At 62.9% G+C, this 21,014-nt stretch overlaps 1 protein-coding gene across 1 annotated transcript; it reads right to left on the bottom strand.

Moving 5' to 3' along the window:
* Positions 1-474: 474 nt before the first annotated feature.
* On the bottom strand, positions 475-20,299 carry PCNX3 (pecanex 3). The gene is made up of 35 exons (XM_040639410.1): positions 20,132-20,299; positions 19,570-19,757; positions 19,258-19,357; positions 19,097-19,136; positions 18,902-18,997; positions 17,547-18,674; positions 16,923-17,046; positions 16,657-16,835; positions 16,132-16,222; positions 15,401-15,536; positions 14,056-14,177; positions 13,085-13,238; positions 12,767-12,799; positions 12,311-12,482; positions 12,089-12,199; positions 11,663-11,754; positions 11,392-11,501; positions 11,107-11,212; positions 10,911-11,003; positions 10,585-10,735; positions 9,608-9,752; positions 9,071-9,248; positions 7,975-8,083; positions 7,692-7,821; positions 7,255-7,313; positions 6,935-7,150; positions 6,041-6,294; positions 3,441-3,671; positions 3,174-3,277; positions 2,726-2,873; positions 2,399-2,629; positions 2,047-2,321; positions 1,586-1,719; positions 1,207-1,505; positions 475-1,130 (listed from the first exon to the last, which is right to left on the bottom strand). Exons 1-35 carry the CDS (start codon positions 20,282-20,284, stop codon positions 933-935), a joined length of 6,090 nt encoding a protein of 2,029 aa, XP_040495344.1. The 5' UTR covers positions 20,285-20,299; the 3' UTR covers positions 475-932.
* Between the last annotated feature and the right edge of the window lie 715 nt (positions 20,300-21,014).

The following is a 21,014-nucleotide window of genomic DNA, read 5'->3' as shown; positions in this document are numbered from 1 at the left end:
CCCCCCCCCCCGCACCCCTCCACTGGGACCAGAACACAGCAGATGCCCAGAAACAGTGACTATTTATGAGCACTTACTAAGCACTAGACCCTGCTCTCCACATGCTCTCATTCTTAAAACACCTTAGACAGGTGTCCTCTCTTCTTTATAAGTTGGAGAACTTGAGGTTCAGAGAAAGGCTTTCGCCAAGGTCAAGGCTGATAATCTTAGGCACTAGCCTCATGAGCTGGAAGTCTTTGAAAATACAGGGGTGAGAAACTGAACAAAATGAATTTCAGATCAAGGCTTAAAAAGGAACAGTCTTGTGAGGAAGGGGACGTAGGCCTACTTGAACCCCACCTGGGTCTTACGCTACCTCCATCATAACCCGGCCCCACATTCTTCATCCCCCTCTCTGTGCTCATCTACCCTGACCTGGCCATCCTCCTCTATCCTCCACCCTAACATTCCCAGTCAGAAAAAGAAAACACGAACCAAAATCAAAAATAGTGTTATTAATTCTGGTGTCTCCGAAGCACGAAAAAAAAAAAGAAAGAAAGAAAGAAAAAAAGAAACCACCCTTCCCACATTTCAGCCCCAGGTTCAGGCCAGGGGGCTGCCCCTGCAGGCAGTACAGGCCCAGGGGCCAAGTCAAGTCAGTCCTGGCCACGGGCTCGAAGCGGGACCAGCCCATGGGTTTGGCTTTTAGGGCCTGGCTGGGAGGCTGCCTGCCTCAGTTTGGGGAGCCCAGGCCCTGGACTAGGGATGAGATCAGGGATCACGGTCAGACGTCTGGGCCACTTAGTTCTGATACTCTGGCTAAGGCAGCCAGAGGTCAGGGTTCAGATGTGGAAGCCAAAGCCACTCAGTTCTGTGGTCCAGCAGAGAGGGCCAGAGACCAGGGATCCAAGTTACTGAATCCTGGGGCTGGGATCCAGAGGGTACCAGGCTGCTCAGTACTGATGCTCCAGCAGGGGCTGGGCGGCTGGGCTCTCACGCTCCTCAGAAGGGGCAGGCCAGTCACCCAGGGTCCCAGTGGGTGTGCCACTTTCAGGAGCACTGCTGTCCAAGCAAGGAATGTCCTGGGCTGCTCTGGAGGGCGAGGAGGCGTTGGTGCTGATATCCGGGCTGAGGCTGAGGTCTAGGGGCGCCTAGCAGAGGGAAGAGAGGTTGGTGGAAAAGCAGACCTGAGTAGCTCAGGACCCAACCCTTCCACACGACCCTTACCTGAGATCTGGGCGTGCCTCCTTTGGGGCTCCCTGAGGCTGGCTCCGCCTCAGATCCCCCTAGCCCCTTCCGACCCCCCAGGCTCCACTTCCCACTGGGACCCTCAGAACTGAGGAGACCGGGGCCAGGGGTCCTTGAGGGCCGGGGACCCTCGGTGGGGGCGGGGGAAGCAGGAGTTGGTCCAGGGAGCCGAGGGGGCGGCCACTGCAGCAGAGGAGGGGGGCGCCCGTCACCAGAGCCACTCAGAGAAGGCCGAGGGCCCCAGCCTGGGCCGGGAGGGAGGGGCTGGTCGCCACTGCCTGTGGAAGACAGATAAGAGGCTTGAGACCTCAGCTAGGCTGTCCTCGCCCACTGGCTCAGGCCGGCCTCGCCAGCTCACCTGCTGTGTTTTCAGGTGTGGGGTGTGCCAGGGGGGGGTTATTGCTGAGGGAGGTCAAGCCACCGCCTCCGCCACAGTCCGAGTCGTCCACGTTCCCGCCGCTGTTGCAGCCGGCACCGCAGCCCTTATGAAGCCTGGGACAGGGGCGGCGGGGAGGGACGGGTTGGCAGGGGGAGGGCCCGAGACCCCAGAGCGGCCAAGTCCCCCAGCGCTAGGACAAGCCAGCTAACATCTCTGAGCCCCAACTCCGCAGGGTCTTCTAGGAGAGGCATTATCGATAAGGCCACCTTCAACGGTGGGAGAGCAGCACGAAGGCGGGTCAGCTCTGGGACGGTGTCGGCTCTCGGGGCCCAGTCCTGGCTCCAGCACTTCCTCCCCTGAGCCCCAGGAGGAAGTTGCTTCACCTCGCCGAGCCTCTGCTTCCCACGCCGGGCCCTCAGCCCCCCGGGCTCGGGGCTCACCTCTCCCAGCTGTGCAGAAGCCAGCGGGCAATGGCGCTCAGGCTGACGGGGCCACCCCACAGTGCCCGCAGCTGGGGGTGGCTGCCGGCCAGCGAGGTGGTGAGGGGCGACACGTAGATGGGGTAGCCCAGCGGCTGGTCGCAGGAGGAGTTGATCATGTTGCGCAGCGCCTGCTTGGCGTTCTGGATACTGCCGCGTTCGGGGTTGCGGTTGCGCAGAAACACCAGCTCCTGCTGCTGCCCGGCCCACAGGCCGCGGACGCACTCGCGGTTCACCTGCGGGCGGCCCCGCGCAAGCGTCAGGGGGCCGGTGCCAGGCAGGGGGCGGGGCGGGGGAAGGGCCCTCCCCCCACCTTGATGACGCGGAAGCTGAGGTGCCGCCGGTTGAGCATGATGATCTTGTACTCATCCGAGGCGTCGTCCAGCACGTGGCGCAGCGCCAGCAGCGAGGGCGTGTTGCTGAGGATGGCGCTGCGCCAGGCCGGGTCGCCCTCGTGCGAGATGACCAGGCGCTCCTCGTTGGCGGCGATGGCATCATACAGAGCGGCCGGCTCCTCGTACTCATCTGGGGACGTGAAGTGGTCCTGCGGGCCGACGGGACGGCTGGGTCAGTGGCCCCTGCCCTGGGGAGGGGCTTCACCCCCCACGCGCCCACCCGACCTGGGCACACCTCTCCCCACCTGGTGAAGCTTGAGGGCCATGCGAACCCCGGGCGCCACCACACGATGAAGCAGGTCCATGTCAGCGAAGACCCACTCGTCACGTGGGGAGGTGATGCGGAAGTCCCCCTTGAACAGGGCGTGCAGGCCGTAGAGGAAGGGCTCCAGGCTGGGGAAGAGGAAGACGGCTGAGCGGGAAGGTCTCGGGGCTCTGGCGCACCACACGGGGCTCTGAGCTGGGACCGTTCACGCTGGGCCTCCGTTCCCCCATCCTGACAAGGTCAGTCCAGGTCCCTCACGGGGCGGTGAGGAACAGGGAAAGGTCTAGAACTGGGAGGCGCCTTGCCCACAGTGAAGAGTCCCCCCTGAAGGAAAGCCTGATGTGGTTCCTGGGCGCTGCCGGCCTGGAGCTCTTTGTGGAAGGGGTAGAGGGAAACACAGGCGGCCCGGCTGGACCCGTTGCACTCACCTGGCAGACATGCTATGCGAGGCTGTCCCCAGGGCCCGTCGGCCCAGCACACACAGACCAAAACACAGCGTGACCAGCGGCGAGTTCCAATCTTGGTCCACGGCCTGTGGCACAAGGACCCCATCCCCAGAGCCCCGCTCAGACCCAGGACAGGGAACTTGCGGTGGGGGCTAGGGCCCAGACCAAGGGAGGCTGAGAGCAAGAGGAACCCGTACAGGGAAGGGAGAACTGGGGTGGGGGGTAGCCCCAGGGTAGCAGGGGCCGGACCTGGCTGCGCCGGGAGGCGCAGTACTGGATCCACTCAAGGTGCACCGCGCAGAAGGCAGGCAGCGAGAGGCCAGAGAGGCGAAGGTCATAGTCCTCATCCACACTCAGGGAGAAGGTGGGGTCCGAGTCAGCGTAGCCCGGCGCCCGCACAGGCCGCAGGGCCGCTGCGATGCCCTCGTGGCTAAGCCACGCCTCCAGCTTCGGTGAGCGGCTCACGTAGTAGATGATGCTCTGCGAGGAGAGGGCAGGTGTCAGAGCCGTGGCCCGTGGCCGGGGCCGTGCCCTCGCCATGGAGGAGAAAGAACCAGGATGCTTCCTAGGACCCCCACCTCGCGTCTCCTCTGAGTTCCCTGATGCCACATCAGGCTAGTCCGCTCCCCTCTCCGAGGCCAGGGAGGAGAATGCTGCCAGGAAGCACCCCCCCTTACAGAGCACCCCCTAGAAGGTTCCGCACTGTGACAAGCACTCGCCTGCTTGCTTCAGAAGATCCCCCATTTGTAAGAGACTGAGGTTCAGAAAGACAGGAGACTTGCCTGAGGTTACCCAGCAGGGCAGACTAAGCTAGGATTCGAGCCCCCAGGACCTCCCACACCGTTACGCTGTGGGATCCAGATCTGAGAGGCCTCGGAAGGTCAGGCTGAGGTAGTGGGGCTGCCTGTAGGCCAGTGGGACCTAAGTGCCTGCGGGTCATGGGTCCCTTTAGGCAGGTGAGGTCTCACAGCCACAGGGCATTCCTCTCAGAAAAAAGGCAAAGGCACAGTAACTGTGTCCAAAGTCAGAGCTCCTGTATCCTTTAAGGGGATGCTGGTTGCAGAACAGGGGTTTGAGCCAACAGAAAAGAGCTTCTGGAAGGCAGACCGGCAGGATGGATGAGCAGTGTGAGGCTGGCAGTTGGCAACCAGCAAGGCTATCGGGCTTCCATGGGCCACCCTGGGATGGAGCCGATGGGGCTGGCCCCGTGCCCGGGTGCAGTGTGGGAAGTCCGGGGCTGGGGAGGGCACCCAGGCAGAAGTAGGAGCGTCCAGCAGGGTAGCTCTGTGGGGTATGCAGGCTCGAGGGGCTGCCCTCAACAGCCGCCACCCCACAGAGGCACTGCCCCTGGCAGCCCCGACTCACCCCTCCAAACTTCAGCCCACACTCTGTCTTTGGCAGAGCATTCCCCAGGTACTCCGGACACCGCTACCCGGCTCTGACTGTGCCCAGCCTGTGAGGCTGCCGTAGCCATGGCGAGTCAGCTTCCCCGTGGGACAGTAAACTTGGCAGGGGTGGGGCTCATCTCAGCCTGCCAGCCAGGGCCTGGCCGGGTGCCTGGTGCACTGCCACGAGAAGGCCGTGTTGGCCTTGAGCTGGGCTTGCGGGAGGCAGCAGGGTGACCTGTGTAAGGGCACTTCTCTGACGGGGTTGGCGGGGGGAGGCGGACAGAACTGTGACCCCTGGATGACCTGAGGCTGGGAATGTCCCTGTCTGGACCACAGCCTTTTTCCTGGTGAAGGTGAGGGGCACGAGGCTCACACACCCTTCCCTAGGAGTGGCTGGGTGGACGGGAAAAACGACAGAGGAATTACAGCGTCTCTGACGTGTGTCACAGATGGGATGTCCACGGAGGCAAGAGGACAGCTGGCAGGTGCAGAGGACTGCCCTAGAGAGAACCTCAGGTAAGCAGGCTTCCCTGGGCCCTGACAAGGCCCCCCTGCCCGCCAGGCCCTGCACAGGGAGCCCCAGGGCACATGCCAAGAGGGCATGAGAGAGCGTGGACAGGAACCACCCTCGCCTCACTGCTGCAGTGCCCTTCCTCTGCGGGCTGTCATTCTCGCCCTCTCACAGAGCTCCAGGGATCCCTCCTCAAGGCGATAAACGGAGGCACAGCAAAGGAGGTGACATCCCAAAGGAGGCTTCCCATAACCCAGTCCAGGGCTCCTGCTGGACCCCACACTGTGCCTCACAGCCCTCAGCACCACCCAGGAGGCCTGGGCCCGGGCCTGAGCCCGGCTCCGCCACTTTCTCCTGATCCTGGGGCCTCAGGCTCATCGCTTCGTTCTGCCAGTCAACTTCCACCGCTGAGACATCGGGAGCCCTCTTGGAGGGTGTGGTGGGCTTCACCCAGCTCAGGAGTGGTGCCTGGCTCAGAGGCTGCCCCTTGGTGGTCACCACTGCTTGGCAGCCACTCCTATGATTATCATTTACCACCCCCACCGTCAGCATTATCGGCACTCCGTGCTGATGGGAGTGGGGCAGGGTCCTGGTGGTCTAGAAGGCTGGCCTCCACAGCTGCCCTCCCCAGGACCAGCAGCCCAGTGAGGGGGACCCATGCACACGCTGCCCACCTGCCCCGATACCCACTGTCCGAGGTGCATCTTCCAGAGGAGGGTGACAGCAAACCCCGCCCCCCCACAGCCCACTGCGGGAGCCACACGAGCTGTTGGGGCCCGAGGCCTGCTGTCCGGTGGTGGGTGGCATCTTGGAGGATGCGTCAACTCTCTAAGGCCTCTGCTTCCCTTGGGCAAAACGGGTTCCCGACCAGCTAGATGACACTCAGACGCGGCCAGTCGGCGAGAGCTCGCTAGCCGGGGGCCCTGCTGCCCAGCCACCGCCGGCCGTACCTTGACGTAGTAAGTGATGAGGATCTTGCGGAGATCGAACACCTGCAGCATGGAGGCCGCGTTATTGTCGCTGATGCTGTAGCCCTCCAGCACGTACTTGCTGGCCGTCACCTCCCAGGCCAGCCAGCGCTGCCCGAAGGCGGCATTGAAGGACAGGACCCGCGGCAGGTGGCCAGGCTCACAGCAGCAGCAACCCTCGTCCTCCTCCACGCCCTCCGTGATGGCCTCTACCTCGCGCTGCTGGCAGTATGTACCTGGGGGTGGGGGGCGCCCAGTCAGGGGCCACCAGGACCTCCCTGCCTGCCTCCCTCGCGAGAGTCCAGGTCTTCGCCAGTCCCTGCCTGGGGTTGCCGTGAGTAACCATTACTGGACTTGGATTAACGAACCGCTCCCCCTCCAAACGCCCAGAGACCACGGCAAAGACTGAAGCTCAGAGAAGAAGCGACCTGCTCAGGTTCGCCGTGCTCGTGAGCTGTGCCTCGAGCCCCTCTGTACCCTCAGAGGCCTCTTCTGAAGCTGACATCCAACGTGTGCGTCTTCCTGAGGCCAAAGAGCTGGCTCCCTCCAGGGGGCTACTCGCGGCTCCCAAACTAAGCCAAGCCCAAGACCAGAGCGCACGCCGGGGGCAGCTGAGGGGCGAACCCAAAGCTCCAGGCCCACGCTTCCGCCAGAGCAGTCTGCTCGGTCCCTGTGCACCCAGAGTTAGGGCAGGGACACGGCTTGGCGAAGGAGACCCTGGCCCCCTCACCACTCACGCTGGGAAACCCAGGCCTAGGGAGGAAGAGTGCCTTGCTCAAGGTCACCCTGCAAATCAGGGCAGGGCTGGGCTAGAATCCGGCCCTCACACGCCATGAAATGCAGCGGCCTGCGTCAGGCCCAGGCCCCGCAGCTCACCCCGGAACTCAAGGCCACGCAGCTGGAAGGTGACGAGGCCATTGCCGACCTCGATGAGGTGCACCAGGGCGTTGAGGTAGTCAGAGGCCAGGACAAAGCAGTCGCCGGGGCCGTAGTTGCCCCAGCGGCCCAGCACCAGGTCCCCACATAGCGTGTGCTGCAGCGAGCGGGTCAAGTGCTCGTAGAAGATGGAGTTGAGGTTGTTGTCGTCGGCGCCTGAGACCCAGGACAGACAGACAAATGGACAAGATGACAAGTAAGCAAGGCCCCCTCTCCAGGGAGGTGCCGCCCTAAAGGCCCCTGGATGGCCGAGTACACACCGGGGTTCCGATCCAGCTGTGTGACCAGGCGGGTGTTGGAATGATCCACACGTTTAGTGCTGTTTAGACAGAACGAAGAACACAGTTGGCCGACAGGTTCAGATGACGATTCCCGCCAGCCCACCACTGCATCCTCATAACCCACACCCCTGTTCTCTGGGCAGATGCCATGAGAGTCCCATTTCATAGGAGGCCGAGGCTCCGGAACATGAGGGGACTGCCCCAGGACCACACGGCCAGGAAGCCCAAGGGGTCAGCCTGAGGCTTGGCCCGACTCAGGTCTTGCCCTCATCAGTCAGCCAGCCACCCGAAGCCCGCCATGCTCAAGCACTTGCACCCTTGCTGCGGCCCCTCTCTGCACCCCACCCTGCCGGGCCCCAAGCTCCCCTTCCTTCCGAGGCCCCTCTGGGTGAGGCACCTGCTCCCTCGAGACTCACTTGTAGTCGCGCTCCCAGAACTTGAGGGGCCGCGCGTAGGACATGATGAAGACAGCGCTGCCCAGCAGGGGGTTGAGTGGCGTGGAGAAGAGTGCCGAGAGCAGAGCTTGAACGAACAGCATGGCCGAGTCTGGGCACGAGTCAAGGAGGTGGCAGGCACACACGACCCTCCCTAGCCTCCCTCGTCACTCCTTAACTCTCATTAACCTGCCCCCATCCAGGCCACCGCCCTCCCCGCACCGCCCCCCGTCCCCCCCCAGGCCGCAGGTGGCAGGCTGGGTACGAGGCACGGCAAAGGGCTGGGCGAAAGCATGGAAAGCGGAGCCCCAGGTGATCTGCCAGGGCGCGATGTAGGTCAGCACAAAACGCAGCTTATACAGCAGGTCCCACAGCTGCCAGGGTCGGAGAGGGGAAAAGGAAAAGATACGCAAGTCACTCACAGAGATGGAGTCGGCCAAGTACCCATTCAGAGCCTTGGGGCCACTCCAGTGGCTGCCCATGTGGGAGTCAAGCTCCAGATCACTCCCAGCCCTTTCTGTCTGGACCTGGCTCAAAGCACCTGTTCCTGTTAGCAGACCCTCTAAGGGAGCATTAGCCGTCTATTTGCAAGACCACCCCGGAAGCTTCCTATTTTTGTCCCATTTCGCAGATGGGAAAGTTCAGAAAAAGCAGGGCAGGACGACGACTTGCTCAAGCCATCAGTCACCGATGAAACTGGACCCTGACCATGATACTGCAAATTATGATACGGAGGCCCCACCCTCAGAGAGCAGCACAGTCTGGATCTCCACCGTCCTGGACCAGACCAGAAAACCAGACTAGAACGCCCAGGTAAAAGAGAAAAAGGCTCAAGGCCATGCTGGGGTCCCACGGCAGGCACCACCAGAGGCCTCGGGTAGAGTGCCAGGGAATGATTCCCCCCGCCCCGAACCCCACATCAGGGGGCCCCACAGTCTGGCAGAACAGTCTAGAGCTATCCAGGCCCCAGGGGCTTCTGAAACTCAGCTCTTAACTGCTCCCCAGGGCTGTGGCTGGCAAAGGGGCAGAGCTCAGAGGCTGGTATCCAGAGAAGGCTAAGTCTGCTCACGAGGAAGGTGGTGAAGGGCCACGACTCATAGAACGGGCAGCGAAGGCAGATGTGGATTCAAGTCCTAGCGGGTCACCCATTCTCTGGGGGACCTGAGGCAAGTCACCTTAGCGCTTTAAACCACCACTCGCTCTGCCCCTGGGGAACCTGCTGCGGAGGCCCACGGCAGGGCTGACGTGGAGCAGCAGCTGGCAGGGCTACAGGCCCCTGGGGAAGCTTTCCCTGCTGCCAACGCACACAAGTTCTGCTCCCGCCGCACAGCCCAGAGTCTGCAGCGTGGCCATCAGCTCACCTTGCTGCACAGCAGGGACATGAGGAAGTAGTCGAGCAAAAAGCCCTGGGACAGGCGTGGGTAGTCGAAGTGGAAGAGCAGGACGGTGAAGGCCAAGGTCAGGTACTGCTGGGGTGGGCAGCAGAAGGCTGAGCGCAACAGCTTCAGCCCAGCCACGGTCATCAGCAGCGCCCGGCAGCTGGGGGTGAGGAGCAGGCGTTATGTGGCAGATGGGACTCAGGGGGCCGAGGGGGGGGGGGCCCAGGGGGGGGCCCATCCCTCCCCGGCCCTGGCCTGGGCTCTGCTGAGCTGGGCCCTGCTCTTGTGGGCGAGGGACTCCTAGTCTCTGCTCTCTAAAGGGGTCACCCTTTTAAGACACATCTGGTAGACACGTCTGTTTTTTAAGGGGCAACTGTCTCAACAGTGTCAGGAGCTCAAGAAGTGCTTGAGCTTGCTGGGGCAACTGAGGCAGGTTTCATTCTGTCGGCGGGCTTCGGGGGTCCCACGCGTCCTGTGGGAATGGAGACCCGGGATGGTGGGGGGTGGGGCAGTCCTCACTAGAGGCAGAACTTGTCCGGGTGGCTGACGACGGCGTGGGCGTCCACGGTGAGAGCATTGAGCACCACGGCGGGGTAGATGAGGTACTTCTCGACGCACTGAAGGCTGGCGTACAGCTTCTCGAACCACATCACCTGCGCAGCGCCTGCGACAGAAGGCAGGACTGCTGACCCTCTACCTTCCCCTCCCCCTGCCGGGCCCGGTCAGGCGCACGCGCGGAAGGAACCTGGAAGGAGGGCAAACCATGGGACATGGCTCTCTGGGTCCCCAGAGACTTTGCGGCAGCTCGAATGAGGGCGGTGAGGCTTGGGCAGGACATTCAGGGTCTTAGGGCACACGCTTTGCCCATTCTGCTCTCTGGAAAAAAAAACCTAACGAGGACATCCCCAATGCCCACCGGAGCCAAGGCAGGCTGGGTGAGGCCCGTATACACGGTGACCTCAAGCTGCAGCCTCTTTGTCACGGGTCACCGCCACCCAGCTTGAGCTGACTGTAGCCACGTGGGAACGCCAGCCCAGTGGGCAAAATCTTTTATCGCTTACAAGCAGGGCATGTGGAACTCCGTGTAACAAATCCAGGTGGGTGAGGAAACAGAGGCTTACAGGTGCTTTTATCGCACCACCCAGGGGAAAATCGGCCAGGCCGACCGGGCAACCAGTCCATCCTTCTGCTGGACAACAGACCCCTTTAGGGCCTTGGAATTCTACACCCTCCATCCCCCCAGAGAGAGCAAGACGGGCAGAGGAAGGGCAGGGCGGGCAGGGTAAGAGGCACGCAGGGGCCTGGCCGGGGCGCAGGAGGCAAGACAAGAGGGCAGACAGGGCTGCGCAGGGGCCGTGGGGACAGGGCGGCGTGGGCAGAGGCTGCCCCCTGCTGGCAATCTGAGCCGAGAGGGCCAGGCTCTCACCAGGCTGCAGGCCCCCTGGGAATCAGGGCAGGAGGGGCGGAGGGGCCCCAGCGCCGGGGTGGGCACTCACCGCGAACTTCGTACTGGCTGTACTCAGACGGCTTCAGCACGGGCTGCGACAGGCAGAACCAGGGCAGCTGTTTGCGGAGCTGCGGCAGCAAGTAGTGCGTGAAGAAGCCCACGGCCCCGGCCAGCGCGTACAGCACGAAGCCCAGCACCGACTGCAAGAGCGACAGGCCGGACGCTCAGCCCAGCCGCGCAGGCTGAGGAGCCCACGGGGCCCCGGCATGGGCCGGGCCAGGGTGGAGGACACGAGGCCACGGCGGCCCGGGGCCCTCAGGCGGAGCGGGCTCCTGCAAAGAGCGAGGGGGCAGGGGTGGCCCGGGCCACACGAACCTTCAGGGCGATGAAGACGGTGCTGGCGCTGATGGCGAAGGTGAGCACGGCTATCACCACACACATCACCAGGTCAGAGTGCAGGACCTCACGCTGCGCGGGCGGGAGATACCAGCGTGGGTGCCTGCCGGCCTGGGCCGACCGCACCCTAGCAGCCCTCCTCCCCAAGACGAGAACCCCGCGCTCCAGCTCTCACCACCGACTGGCGCATCTTGTCTGGTAGCGGGTCCGGGGGCTCAGCCCGAGCTGTCTCCAAGCTCCTCTCCTCCAGCTCGGGGAAGAGCTTGCTCCGGATCAGGGACCTGGGGTGGGTGACAAAAGGCAGGGGCCCGGGTCTGCGGAGGCCGCCCCTCCCCTCCCGAGGGCTCCAGGGTCAGCAGGTGACAGGCACGTGCACAGACCCCCACCGCCAACCCCTGCCATGCACAGACACTCACACAAACACACGCATGCGCACGGACGGGCACATGCAGGCACCCACCAGAGCACAGTGGGGTCACTGCTCTGACGGCTCAGGTGGTAGGACAGTGCCACCAGGAGGCCACAGAAGACCGAGAAGAGGACAGGGACGTGCTGCTCCGGCCAAGGAGTCTGGGGAGAGAACCCATGCTGGTCAAGGGAGGCAAGGGTAAGCGTGGGGGGTGGGGGTGGGGTCCCCCCATGGGAGAAGCCACTGCTGAACCCAATTCACAGTCCTGTCCTAACAACCCCCCTGGGCCTCAGCATGCCCCCACCCCACAGGCCATCCCTACCTTGATGGCCCCGAGGCAGAAACCATAGAGCAGGGCAGCAGCCAGCAGGCTGCGGGAGAGGCTGAACACCGCCGTGAGTGGACTGGTGGCGGCTATGAGGGGAGAAACAACAGGTAAAGCCCAACTCCTACCTGTTTGCACCCCACCCCCACCCCCACCCCACTGCCCCTCAATTCCCACAGGCTAACCTCCCTGGGACCCATCCCCAGCCCACTGCTGTCTGCTCCCCAAGCCCTAAGAGGCCTTCAGAGCCCTGGCATTCTTGGGTTTAGGCCACTTGTTTGGGGACGGGGGATGTCGGGGCGGGGGGGAGATAGGCTCTTGCAATCCACAATATACACAGAGGAGAAAGATCAGCAAAAAGCTGGAGCCACATACCTAAACCACAGCCCGTCCTGACCCCCAAGCCACCTATGGGCCCCATACCTGTACCCCCAAAGCCGTGCATGTCTATCTGCTCCAGCAGGTACATGAGACAGGTGTTAACCTGGGGCAGGAGGCCCAGGAGGAAGACGAACGGGAAGCACAAGGTGAACACTGTCAGGGAGGAAATGGAAAGGCCCAGTCGGTCAGCCCACAGACCACCCCTTGGCCCACCACCCTCAGGGCCACACTCCCCCAGGCCACCTCAATGCTGTCCAATCTCACCGGTAGCCACATCCCGGGCACAGAAGAAGAAGGAGGCGGAGAAGAGCGTGAGGCCATACAGGGAGACGGGTGGGAAGGGCTGAGCTGAGCCCAGGGCGTCCAGCAGCCAGATGAGCACACAGCAGATGCAGAAGTAGACAGGCCGGCTATATGCAATCACCCAGTTGTGGCCCTGGGGAGCGGGACAGTGAGGAGCCGGGTCTCCCCAGCTGACCACCCCGCACGCATGTGCACACGCGCGCGCACACACGCACAGACTCATGCCTGCTCCCGTGCCCTGCCCATGGCCCTGGATCCAAGATAGAAAGCCTGGCAGGGTGAGGGCAGCAGGACTGAGGATCTGAGGCCACAGGGGTGGTCTCAGGATCCCTGCCCCTCGCAGACCCCTCCACGCCTGTCTCAGCCCTGCCCAGGGCCCGCGTGTGAGCCTTGGGGGGAAAAGGCACTGGTACTCACGTGCATGGGAGACGCCGCATCAGGCTGGACGCTCTAGAAGAGACAGGAGCTATGTTGGCAATGAGAGCCAGAGCCCAAGGGAGGGTCAGAGACCCCGGGACCTGCTCAGTTCCGCTACTGGACTGTCAGGGGTGACCAGGGCAGGACCCTATGCCGTTTGAGCCTCGGTTCTCACATGGGTAAGATGGGGGGCTGACTACAGGCGATCTTAAGCACCTTCTCTCCCTTCAAGCTCACACCCCTCAAAACGGGTTGTGGGCACCGAGACGTCTGGAAAGAGGTAGGTGGGAGAAGGAAACCCAAGCAGCAAGGCCTGACCTTGAGCAGGGAATACTGGCAGGAGGCGATGACCAAGCAGAACTGGAAGACCCAGATATCCGTGAAGAAGCCCTTGAGCAGCAACAGGTAGCCCAGGAAGGCGACGAGGCTGCTCAGGCCGACGCCAAGTATGTTCTCCACCAGCCCCCGAGTCCTGCAGAGACAGCAGAGTCAGGGCACACCAGGGCACACCCATCTCCTTCCTGGCTAGTGGGGCGAAGGCAGATGGGGTGGGGAGGAGGACAGGACCCAGCCACAAAGGCCCACATCGGAGCCTGTGCCCAGGCCCCCCTTGTCCTCGAAATATGCAAACCTATCCCTTTCAGGGACGGGGCCAGGTGGCACCTGCTCCAGGACACTGCCCCATTGCTACCCTGCATCCCGATCTTTGCCCTTCTAGACCCTGAAGGCTCCAAGGGCCGCTACTGAGGCGCTTGCCTGTCTCCGGCTCACGAATGCCCGATCAAGCAGGCCGTGCTATGCACACAGGCAGTGCCCGACACACGCCGGCTGCAGTGCCAGGAGGAAATCCAGAGTGTGGGAAGCCAGGCCACAGGTTCTAGGCCCAAGCCATCCACGCAGACAACAAAAGTCATCTGGCTTCCTCTCTGACTTCCTGGGCCTCAGTTACCCCTAAGAAAGGGGAAGACTAAGATAAGAGCCTTGCGAGCTTTTTTAGACCGCAGGACTCAATTTCATCAAATCCAATGGTGAAGCAAATAAAAGCAGAGACTGGACGAGAATAGTTTGTTTGGAGCGGGGCTTTCGGACAGGGAGTAACTCGAGCACCACCCAGTCGGCCACCCCTTTCTACCCCCGAAGGACCTGCTCAAACTGGACAGCAGACCCCAGCCCCTGAAGCAACTTCAGTGGCCCCCAACCTTTAGGTTCTCTGACGCCGTGATGGGCTCCACAGGTTTAGAGGGTCCAGAAGGCCCGGGGCCAGGGCGCCGAGGCAGGTGGGCACTCACCGGTCCAACAGGGCCAGGAGGGCCAGCCGCTCATAGCGCACGGATGTCCAGCGGCCAGGAAGGAGCCAGTACTTGTAGCTGTGCTGGGCCCGAGGTGGCGCCTCCTCCATCAGCGTCTGCTCCTGGGATTCGTGCAGGGAGTCCTGGTCCAGCAGGTCAAACTGCGGTCCCCACAGCCGCAGCCATCAGCCCCTCGCCCCCCAACACGGTCCATTGCCACCACTCCCCTGCCCGGTGCACACTGGCTGGTTGGCCTTCTCCTCCAGCACAGAAAGAAAGTTCCCGCCACCTAGTGGCCCTGTGGCCAGTCCTACTGCTCCACCACAAAGGCGCGCTCCCCTCTCCGGGTCCCCAGAACACGGCTCAATGGCTGCTGGGGCTGCTGAGGGCCAGAGTCGCCAGCGCCCATGTCTGTCCTCCCCACTCAGGCAGCCTCTACCGCCTCTTCCTAGGCTCAGTGAAGTCCACCCTGTCCTTTGGGACCCAGTACAAATGCTACCATCCTCCTGGACAGAGCCATCGGGGGTCACTCTGACCACCCCACCCTAGGGCACAGAGAGCACCAGCCCTGCCGACAGGCCTGGGTGCCAACGACCATGTTGTGAGACCCTAGGCAAGCGACTTAATCTCTTAGGATTTCTTGTGCTCTTCATTCAGCAAATACTTAGGGGGCAAGCTATGGGCCTGGCCCTGAGCTGGGCCTTGGGGATACCATGCAGAGCCAAAGATGCACGGCCCCTGCCTCTGGAGAATAAATCAGAAAGGGACACATGGGGCTTCCAGGCACTGCACATGCTCTGTGACCCTGAGCGTTAAACGTGTGGGTACCCCTCTAACCACTGTTCTTTAAATTCTGAGTCTGTATCTTACATGTCCTAACACGTCTGCTATCGCTAGACTGACCGTGTCAAACCGGGACACCCTCAGGAGTGAAGCAGCAGGTTACAAGCTGGGGCAGTGGGCCCCAAGCCACTCCTCGCACCCAGGCCCGGCACAGAGAGCGGCAGGCCACGCACGGCCAAGTAGGCTGACCTGCCTCTTTTGCGGGTTTCACTGCAGAGACCCGCCATCCCAGCTCCCTGAGGGCCCCTCCAGGATAAAGAAGATACTCCAGACACGCTTGTTGAATAAGCAAACGAACGACTCCTTGAGCCATAGAGATCCAGAGCCTGCACACCCAGGGCCAGCTGTCAAAGGTCAGGACAGACACCAAGGGCCCCCAGAGCCCTCACTCGAGCTGCCTGTTCCTCTTGGTACCGGGGCAAGTGCTTCATGACCTGCCCCCCCGCTCCTGCTGCCGCCACCACCCCTCCTGCAGGTCCTTCCCTGACCACTAGCTCCTCACCTCCGGGATCTCCAGGGGCACTCGGCGCACCTGCATGCCCTGCAGAACCACGGGCCTTGGCTGCAGCAGGTTCAGGCCACCCGCCGCCTCAGGGACATCAGCCGAGTGGAAGCTGGAGGAATGTGAGTGGCGGTCCCTGTGGGGAACAGCAGCCATGAAGATCAGGGCCACTGGAAGCCCCAGGTCAGCACTGGGATTAAGGCCAAAGCCAGGGGCGCCTGGGTGGCGCAGTCGTTAAGCGTCTGCCTTCGGCTCAGGGCGTGATCCCAGAGTCCTGGGATTGAGCCCCACATCAGGCTCCTCTGCTGGGAGCCTGCTTCTTCCTCTCCCACTCCCCCTGCCTGTGTTCCTCCTCTTGCTGGCTGTCTCTCTCTGTCAAATAAATAAATAAAATCTTAAAAAAAAAAAAAAAGGCCAAAGCCAGGCCATAACTGGGGGTCTCAGGAGGCTGCTCAGATACCCAAAAGGAGCACAGAGGCTTCAGAAGAAGCAAGAGACAGAAGTGCCTCCCTCCCAGGACCTGGGCTTCCTGGAAGCCTCCTGCCCAGAAATGTCACATTCCTACAGTGTCGAAGAATCCCCACAGGCCTGCCCTTTGCTACTCCCCCCACTCCTCTCCTAGGGGTTCTGAGCTGCCCCTGCCCCAGCAGAGCAAAGAGAGAGAGAGAAAATCCCCAGAAACGGCAACCCACCAGGCTGCTGGCCCGGAGAGCCCCAGCTTGGAGACTCACCAAGCTCCATTGGCCGCCTGCTCCCCCTGCTGCCCCACAGGGTTCTCGTAGCCGCCTCCAGCTAGGCCGAAGGTGTAGGAACGCCGCACGCCTGGGCCAGGGGTGTGGGACACAAGGTAGCACGTCAGGGACAGGGGCACCAAGGCCTGACCCACGTGGACCACCCGGTGAGGAGCTCCCCTGGATGGCAGCCCAGCCCCTAGGGACCCTGAGCTGGAGCAGAGAGGGCCTGCAGGTCGGCCTGCCCTGGGTTCAAGTCCCTGTTCTGCCACTTGCTCGGCTGTGACTTCAGGCCGTGCCTCGGCTTCCTCATAAGCACAGCACAGATAATGAGGGCACCCACGTCTGAGAGAGGCTGCAAGTTTGACGGCAGGCAGCACAAGGACAGCAGTCACCACGGGGCTGAGCGGGTGGTCTGTGGCCAACAGAGCAAGCACTGCCACTGTGACCACGAAGACCACTGGCAGGAGGGAAAGAGGGTGCCGGGCTCACGGGCCGGGCCACTGGACTTGGGGAGGGGCTCACCGCTCTCGTCGTAGAAGTAGTGCACGGCACCCTCGGACGTGTCATCAAAGGTGCAGGCCTCGTGCACAGCGGCGCCCGCCCGCGTGAGCAGCAGCGACGAAGCGAAGTGCAGGGCGGAGGGCAGCGTCAGCGCCCGGGAGTGAGAGGCGGCCCGGCTGCGCTGAGCCTCCTGCAGGCTGCTGAGGACGGGCCGGACCGCCAGTCAGCACCACTCAGAGCCACCGGCCCCCACCGCCCCTCCGACTGACCGGCCGGCCGGCGCTCACCTTGGTGGCGAGCCCATGACAGAGGCTGGAGGAGTGGGGTTGCTGCCCGCATTGTGGCGCCGGCGGATCGCCTGAGTCCGCCGCACACTGCTCGTGCGGTCCCGCTTGCCAGTCTCGTCAGCTGCTGCCCAGAGAGAGGCCCCGTGCATAAGCCACAGAGGTTTGGACACAGCCTCAGACACAGTCGGGGGGCGGGGGTGGCAGCTGCTCCTGCACGGAGCTAAAGATCAGGCCTAATCCAACCGTGTCCTGCCTCTGGGGTCTAGCCAGGTCACCTAACCGCTTGTGCCTCAGTTTCCACATTTGGAAATAAGGACACGATCTTGCCTTGCCCTGCCCCGCTGGTGGCCCAGGAGAATCAACGTGGACACTGACAGTCCTCGAGGGGCAGGGGCTTTGTGCTAACTGCAGGACCCGGAGCTGGGTGTCTGAGCTCTCCCAGCCCTGCTTATCTGAGGGGTTCAGCAGANNGCACCCAATCACTCAGTCCACATCCACCTGCTGCCTGAGACAGAGGCCGAGCTGACTCTGGCCAGCGCCACGCCAGTCTGGCCTTTGTCCAAACCCAAGCCCATACCTAGCTCACCACCACAACCCCCCACCCCCGGCAGAGCGGGCACTCACCTCCCCCCACAGCACCTTCCTCTTGCAGTTCCCCCCGCCAGCCGGGCTGGTTGGCAGCAGGTCCCCTGTGGGCCTCAGCAGGCAGCAAAGCAGGCTCACCAGAAGCCAGCTCCACCCCCGCCTGGGCCTCCAGCTCAGCCTTGGAGCCAGCCAGGGGGGCCCTTAGGACATCACCCCCTGCCCCATCCATGCTCAGCACGCGGGCATGCGTTTTGGCGCTGGCAGTACTAGGCGTCCGCTGGGTCCCATAGGGCCGCTTGGGGGGCACAGCAGTCCCCTCCTCAGCCCCATGAGGGGCCCGTCGCTTCCGGGGTCCCCCAGCTGCACCACGGGAGCTCTCGGGGGAGTAACAGGAGGTGGAGGAAGAGCTGTCAGTACTGTAGCGGCGCTGAGATCGGAGGCTGGAGGCTGGGCTCAGTTCGCTGCCCTCACTGGTGTCTTCGTCCTCAAAGAAGCCCCCACCTTCAAGCAGGGGCCTCCGAGGGGCACGGCCAGGTGGGGAGTGTCTTCGCATTGGTGGCCGCCGTTTGGTGGGCCGCAGTAAGGCCAAGTCCTTGGGCCGCACAACCAGAAGTGGCTCAGCTGGGCCCGGCGGCGTCCCTGCTCCTATGACCGTGTCAAAGGAACGCAGTGTGTCATCGGAGGGGACTCCGGCATCTGGTGACGCGGGCAGCTCAGCCTCAGAGGGTGGATCTGTGTCGCTGCCCTCGGGGGCTTGCCCACCGGGGGGGCTGTCCAGATGGGTTGAGTTGGTCTTTTCGCTCTTGAAGCTGCTCAACGTCTCCCTGTCAGTGCCACTGAAGCAGGAATCCGAGGAGCCTGCTTTCTGGGGGGTGGGCTCACCCGAGCCCCGCCGGTCCAAGGGCTGGTAGCCACCTGCTCCCCGGCGTTGTTCCCGTCGACTGCTGGTCCTCACCAGGGCCCGCTCAGGCCGGGTCAGGGTCAGGAAGCTCTTGCTCAGCTCCTGGCTGAGGCTCCCCTTCAGAAGGGGGCTCATGGGAGTGTCGGCCACACTGCTCCCACTCCAGGGGGCTCCATCCCCAGCCAAGGGAGAACGTTCTGAAGAGTCTGTGCTGGGGAGAGAGGGGTCTGGGGCAGCCCCCGGGGGTGTCTGGGGAAGGTCTCCAACTATCAGAGAAAAGGAAGACAAAATGAGGAAAGGGCACGCTGCAAGAGGAACCAGCCACTAAGGGGGTCCTGCGGCCACTGCTACCCCAGAGCCCAGCTGGGGCAGGACAATGCGAAGGCTCTGTCCTGAAGGACAAAGAGAGCTCTGGAAAAGCAAAAGTTGGGGTGACTCGAAGACAAGATAGCTAGTCTTCTCCACAAGCCCCTGCCAGATCATGCCCACTCACTCAGTTTCTCCTGTGAGCTTAGCTTCAGCATCTCTCGATCTGCTGAGGTCACGATCACATTGTTGCTGCCCTGCTCCCGCACCAGCTCCTTGATGTCTGCAACCATGGCCCCACAGGTGTCAGCAGGACTTCAAGACATCGGGGTGCCATCTCATTCCACACCGCCAAATTCAGACCTGAGCAGCAGCCACCTACCTCTGAGGGCCCCAGAGTCCTCCATCCGGGGCAGCAGCTCCTGAGCAGACCAAGAGAGAAATGAAGGAACAAACAGAGTAAGAACTAGGCTCAGGACATACCTCAGTGGGGATGGGCTCCCAGGAGAGGAGTGGGACAGGCTGAGGGTAGGGACCACTCACCGAGACCTGGTTGAAGCCAAACACGGAATGCTGGGAGCTACAGCGTACCGGAGGTGTGGAACTCACTTTCCGAAACACCGTCATCTCCACTCCAGGGTCCCTAGCAGTGGAAAAAAGCATCAGCTTTCAGCTAACCTCCCCCTCCCTTCAGATTGTACTTCCGCCACTAACCCCAGCACTCCTCCCTTCTCCAGAGTCCTCTCGAAAGTCTGGGTCTGACCACAGAACAGGGGCTCACCTGCTCCTAGAGCCGATGCTTAAGTCCAGGCACCAAGATCCCTTAATTGCCAACACAGCCCCTCCCCCACTCACCTGGGCAGACTGCTGTCCCCTTGTGCAGGCTCCTCCTCCGGCTCCCCCATGGTGGAGTTGCGCTTCTCCACAATCTCGCCCTGATCGAACATAGCATGTAGCCGATAGTTCACAGTCTTGATGGTAGTGAAGATGACAGCCACCACGAGGCAGTACACGCCAGCCACCATCAAGCTGGGGGGCAGGACCTGGAGGCGGCAGCAAGTCAGAGTCCCCCTCACACAGCCCTGTCCCCATGGGGCAGACCTACCACCATAGTCATAGCCAGCATTCACAAATTCACAAGACTTCCTCACCCATCCCTTGCAACTGGTACAAAGACCCTGTCAGGGGGCTCTGTCCTCTCACTGGAAAGAAATTAAGTGAGAGGCTCAAGGTCACCCAGCCCAGTTAAGGAATAATCCGGCCACTCCTCCACATACCCCTAAACTCTGCAGTGAGTCCACTCTCCACACCCCAAGCGTCCAAGGCATGGCCCTGAATCCCTGCCAGATTAGCACCCCTCCGTGACATCTGCCCTCCCTTTCCCCGGCGGGAGTTACAGGTGGCGGTAGCATCTCACCATGTACAGCAAGAAGGGAAAGGTGAGCAGGAAGATCCAGACGTAAAGATGGAAGCAGTTGGAGAAGGTGCTCTGGTGCGGGTCGAAGAACCAACCGCCAGTGAGCGAGGCCCACACCCCCTGGCGCAGGATCTGCAATACCTGCGACCCCATGGCCCCGCCGCTGCTGCGCGCGCCCCCCTCCCGGGACCCTCATTGGGGCGGCCGCCGGCCCATGCCCCACCTGGCGCCCGAGGGCCCCGGGGCCCGGCCTCGCGCTCACGCCATGGCCTCCCCCAAGCGGGGAGAGGGGTCGGCCGGGCGAGGGGGCGGGCAGGGGGCGGGGCCGACCCGGGCAGTCAGCGGTGCGAGGCCTGGACGCGGGGGTGGAGCCTCATCAGGGGCGGGGTCCAGGCCCCCACCCCCGGCCCAGAACTGCTCCGAGGGGCCGAGCCGGTAGGCAGGCGCGGGGCACGGGCCGGACACCCGTTGGCGGCATCCAGAGATGGGCGTGGGGTGGGTGCTCCGGGGGTGCAGGCGACGGCTTCCTCGGCTCCGGCCCGGGGAGAGCCCCGGGACCCTGAGGTCCACTTCCGGGGTTACAGGTCACTCGCTTCGGTCTCCGCGCTCGCCCGGCTACTGCGGGACCCGGCCCAAGGGGGAGGCCGGAAGGAGCAGCGAGCCGCCAGCCAGCAGTGGCGCATGCGCCTGACGGGCCTAGTTGGGACCCGGAAAAGGAAAACTTGAAGGCATGAAACCCGACGCACGCGCAGGAAGGTGGCGGAGCGCTAAGACGCGGGGGAGCCCTTTGGGCGTGCGCAGAGTCCCGGTCTAAACGAGAGGTCCCAAAAGTGGTAGCGCTGGAGCGCATGCGCACACCTAGGCGTTGTCAACCCAGTTGACA

Source organism: Ursus maritimus, unplaced genomic scaffold (assembly GCF_017311325.1).
Source record: "Ursus maritimus isolate PB19 unplaced genomic scaffold, ASM1731132v1 scaffold_23, whole genome shotgun sequence".
Lineage (NCBI taxonomy): Eukaryota > Metazoa > Chordata > Mammalia > Carnivora > Ursidae > Ursus > Ursus maritimus.
Note: the sequence above shows the minus strand (reverse complement) of the source record. Positions and strands in the feature narration are given on the sequence as shown.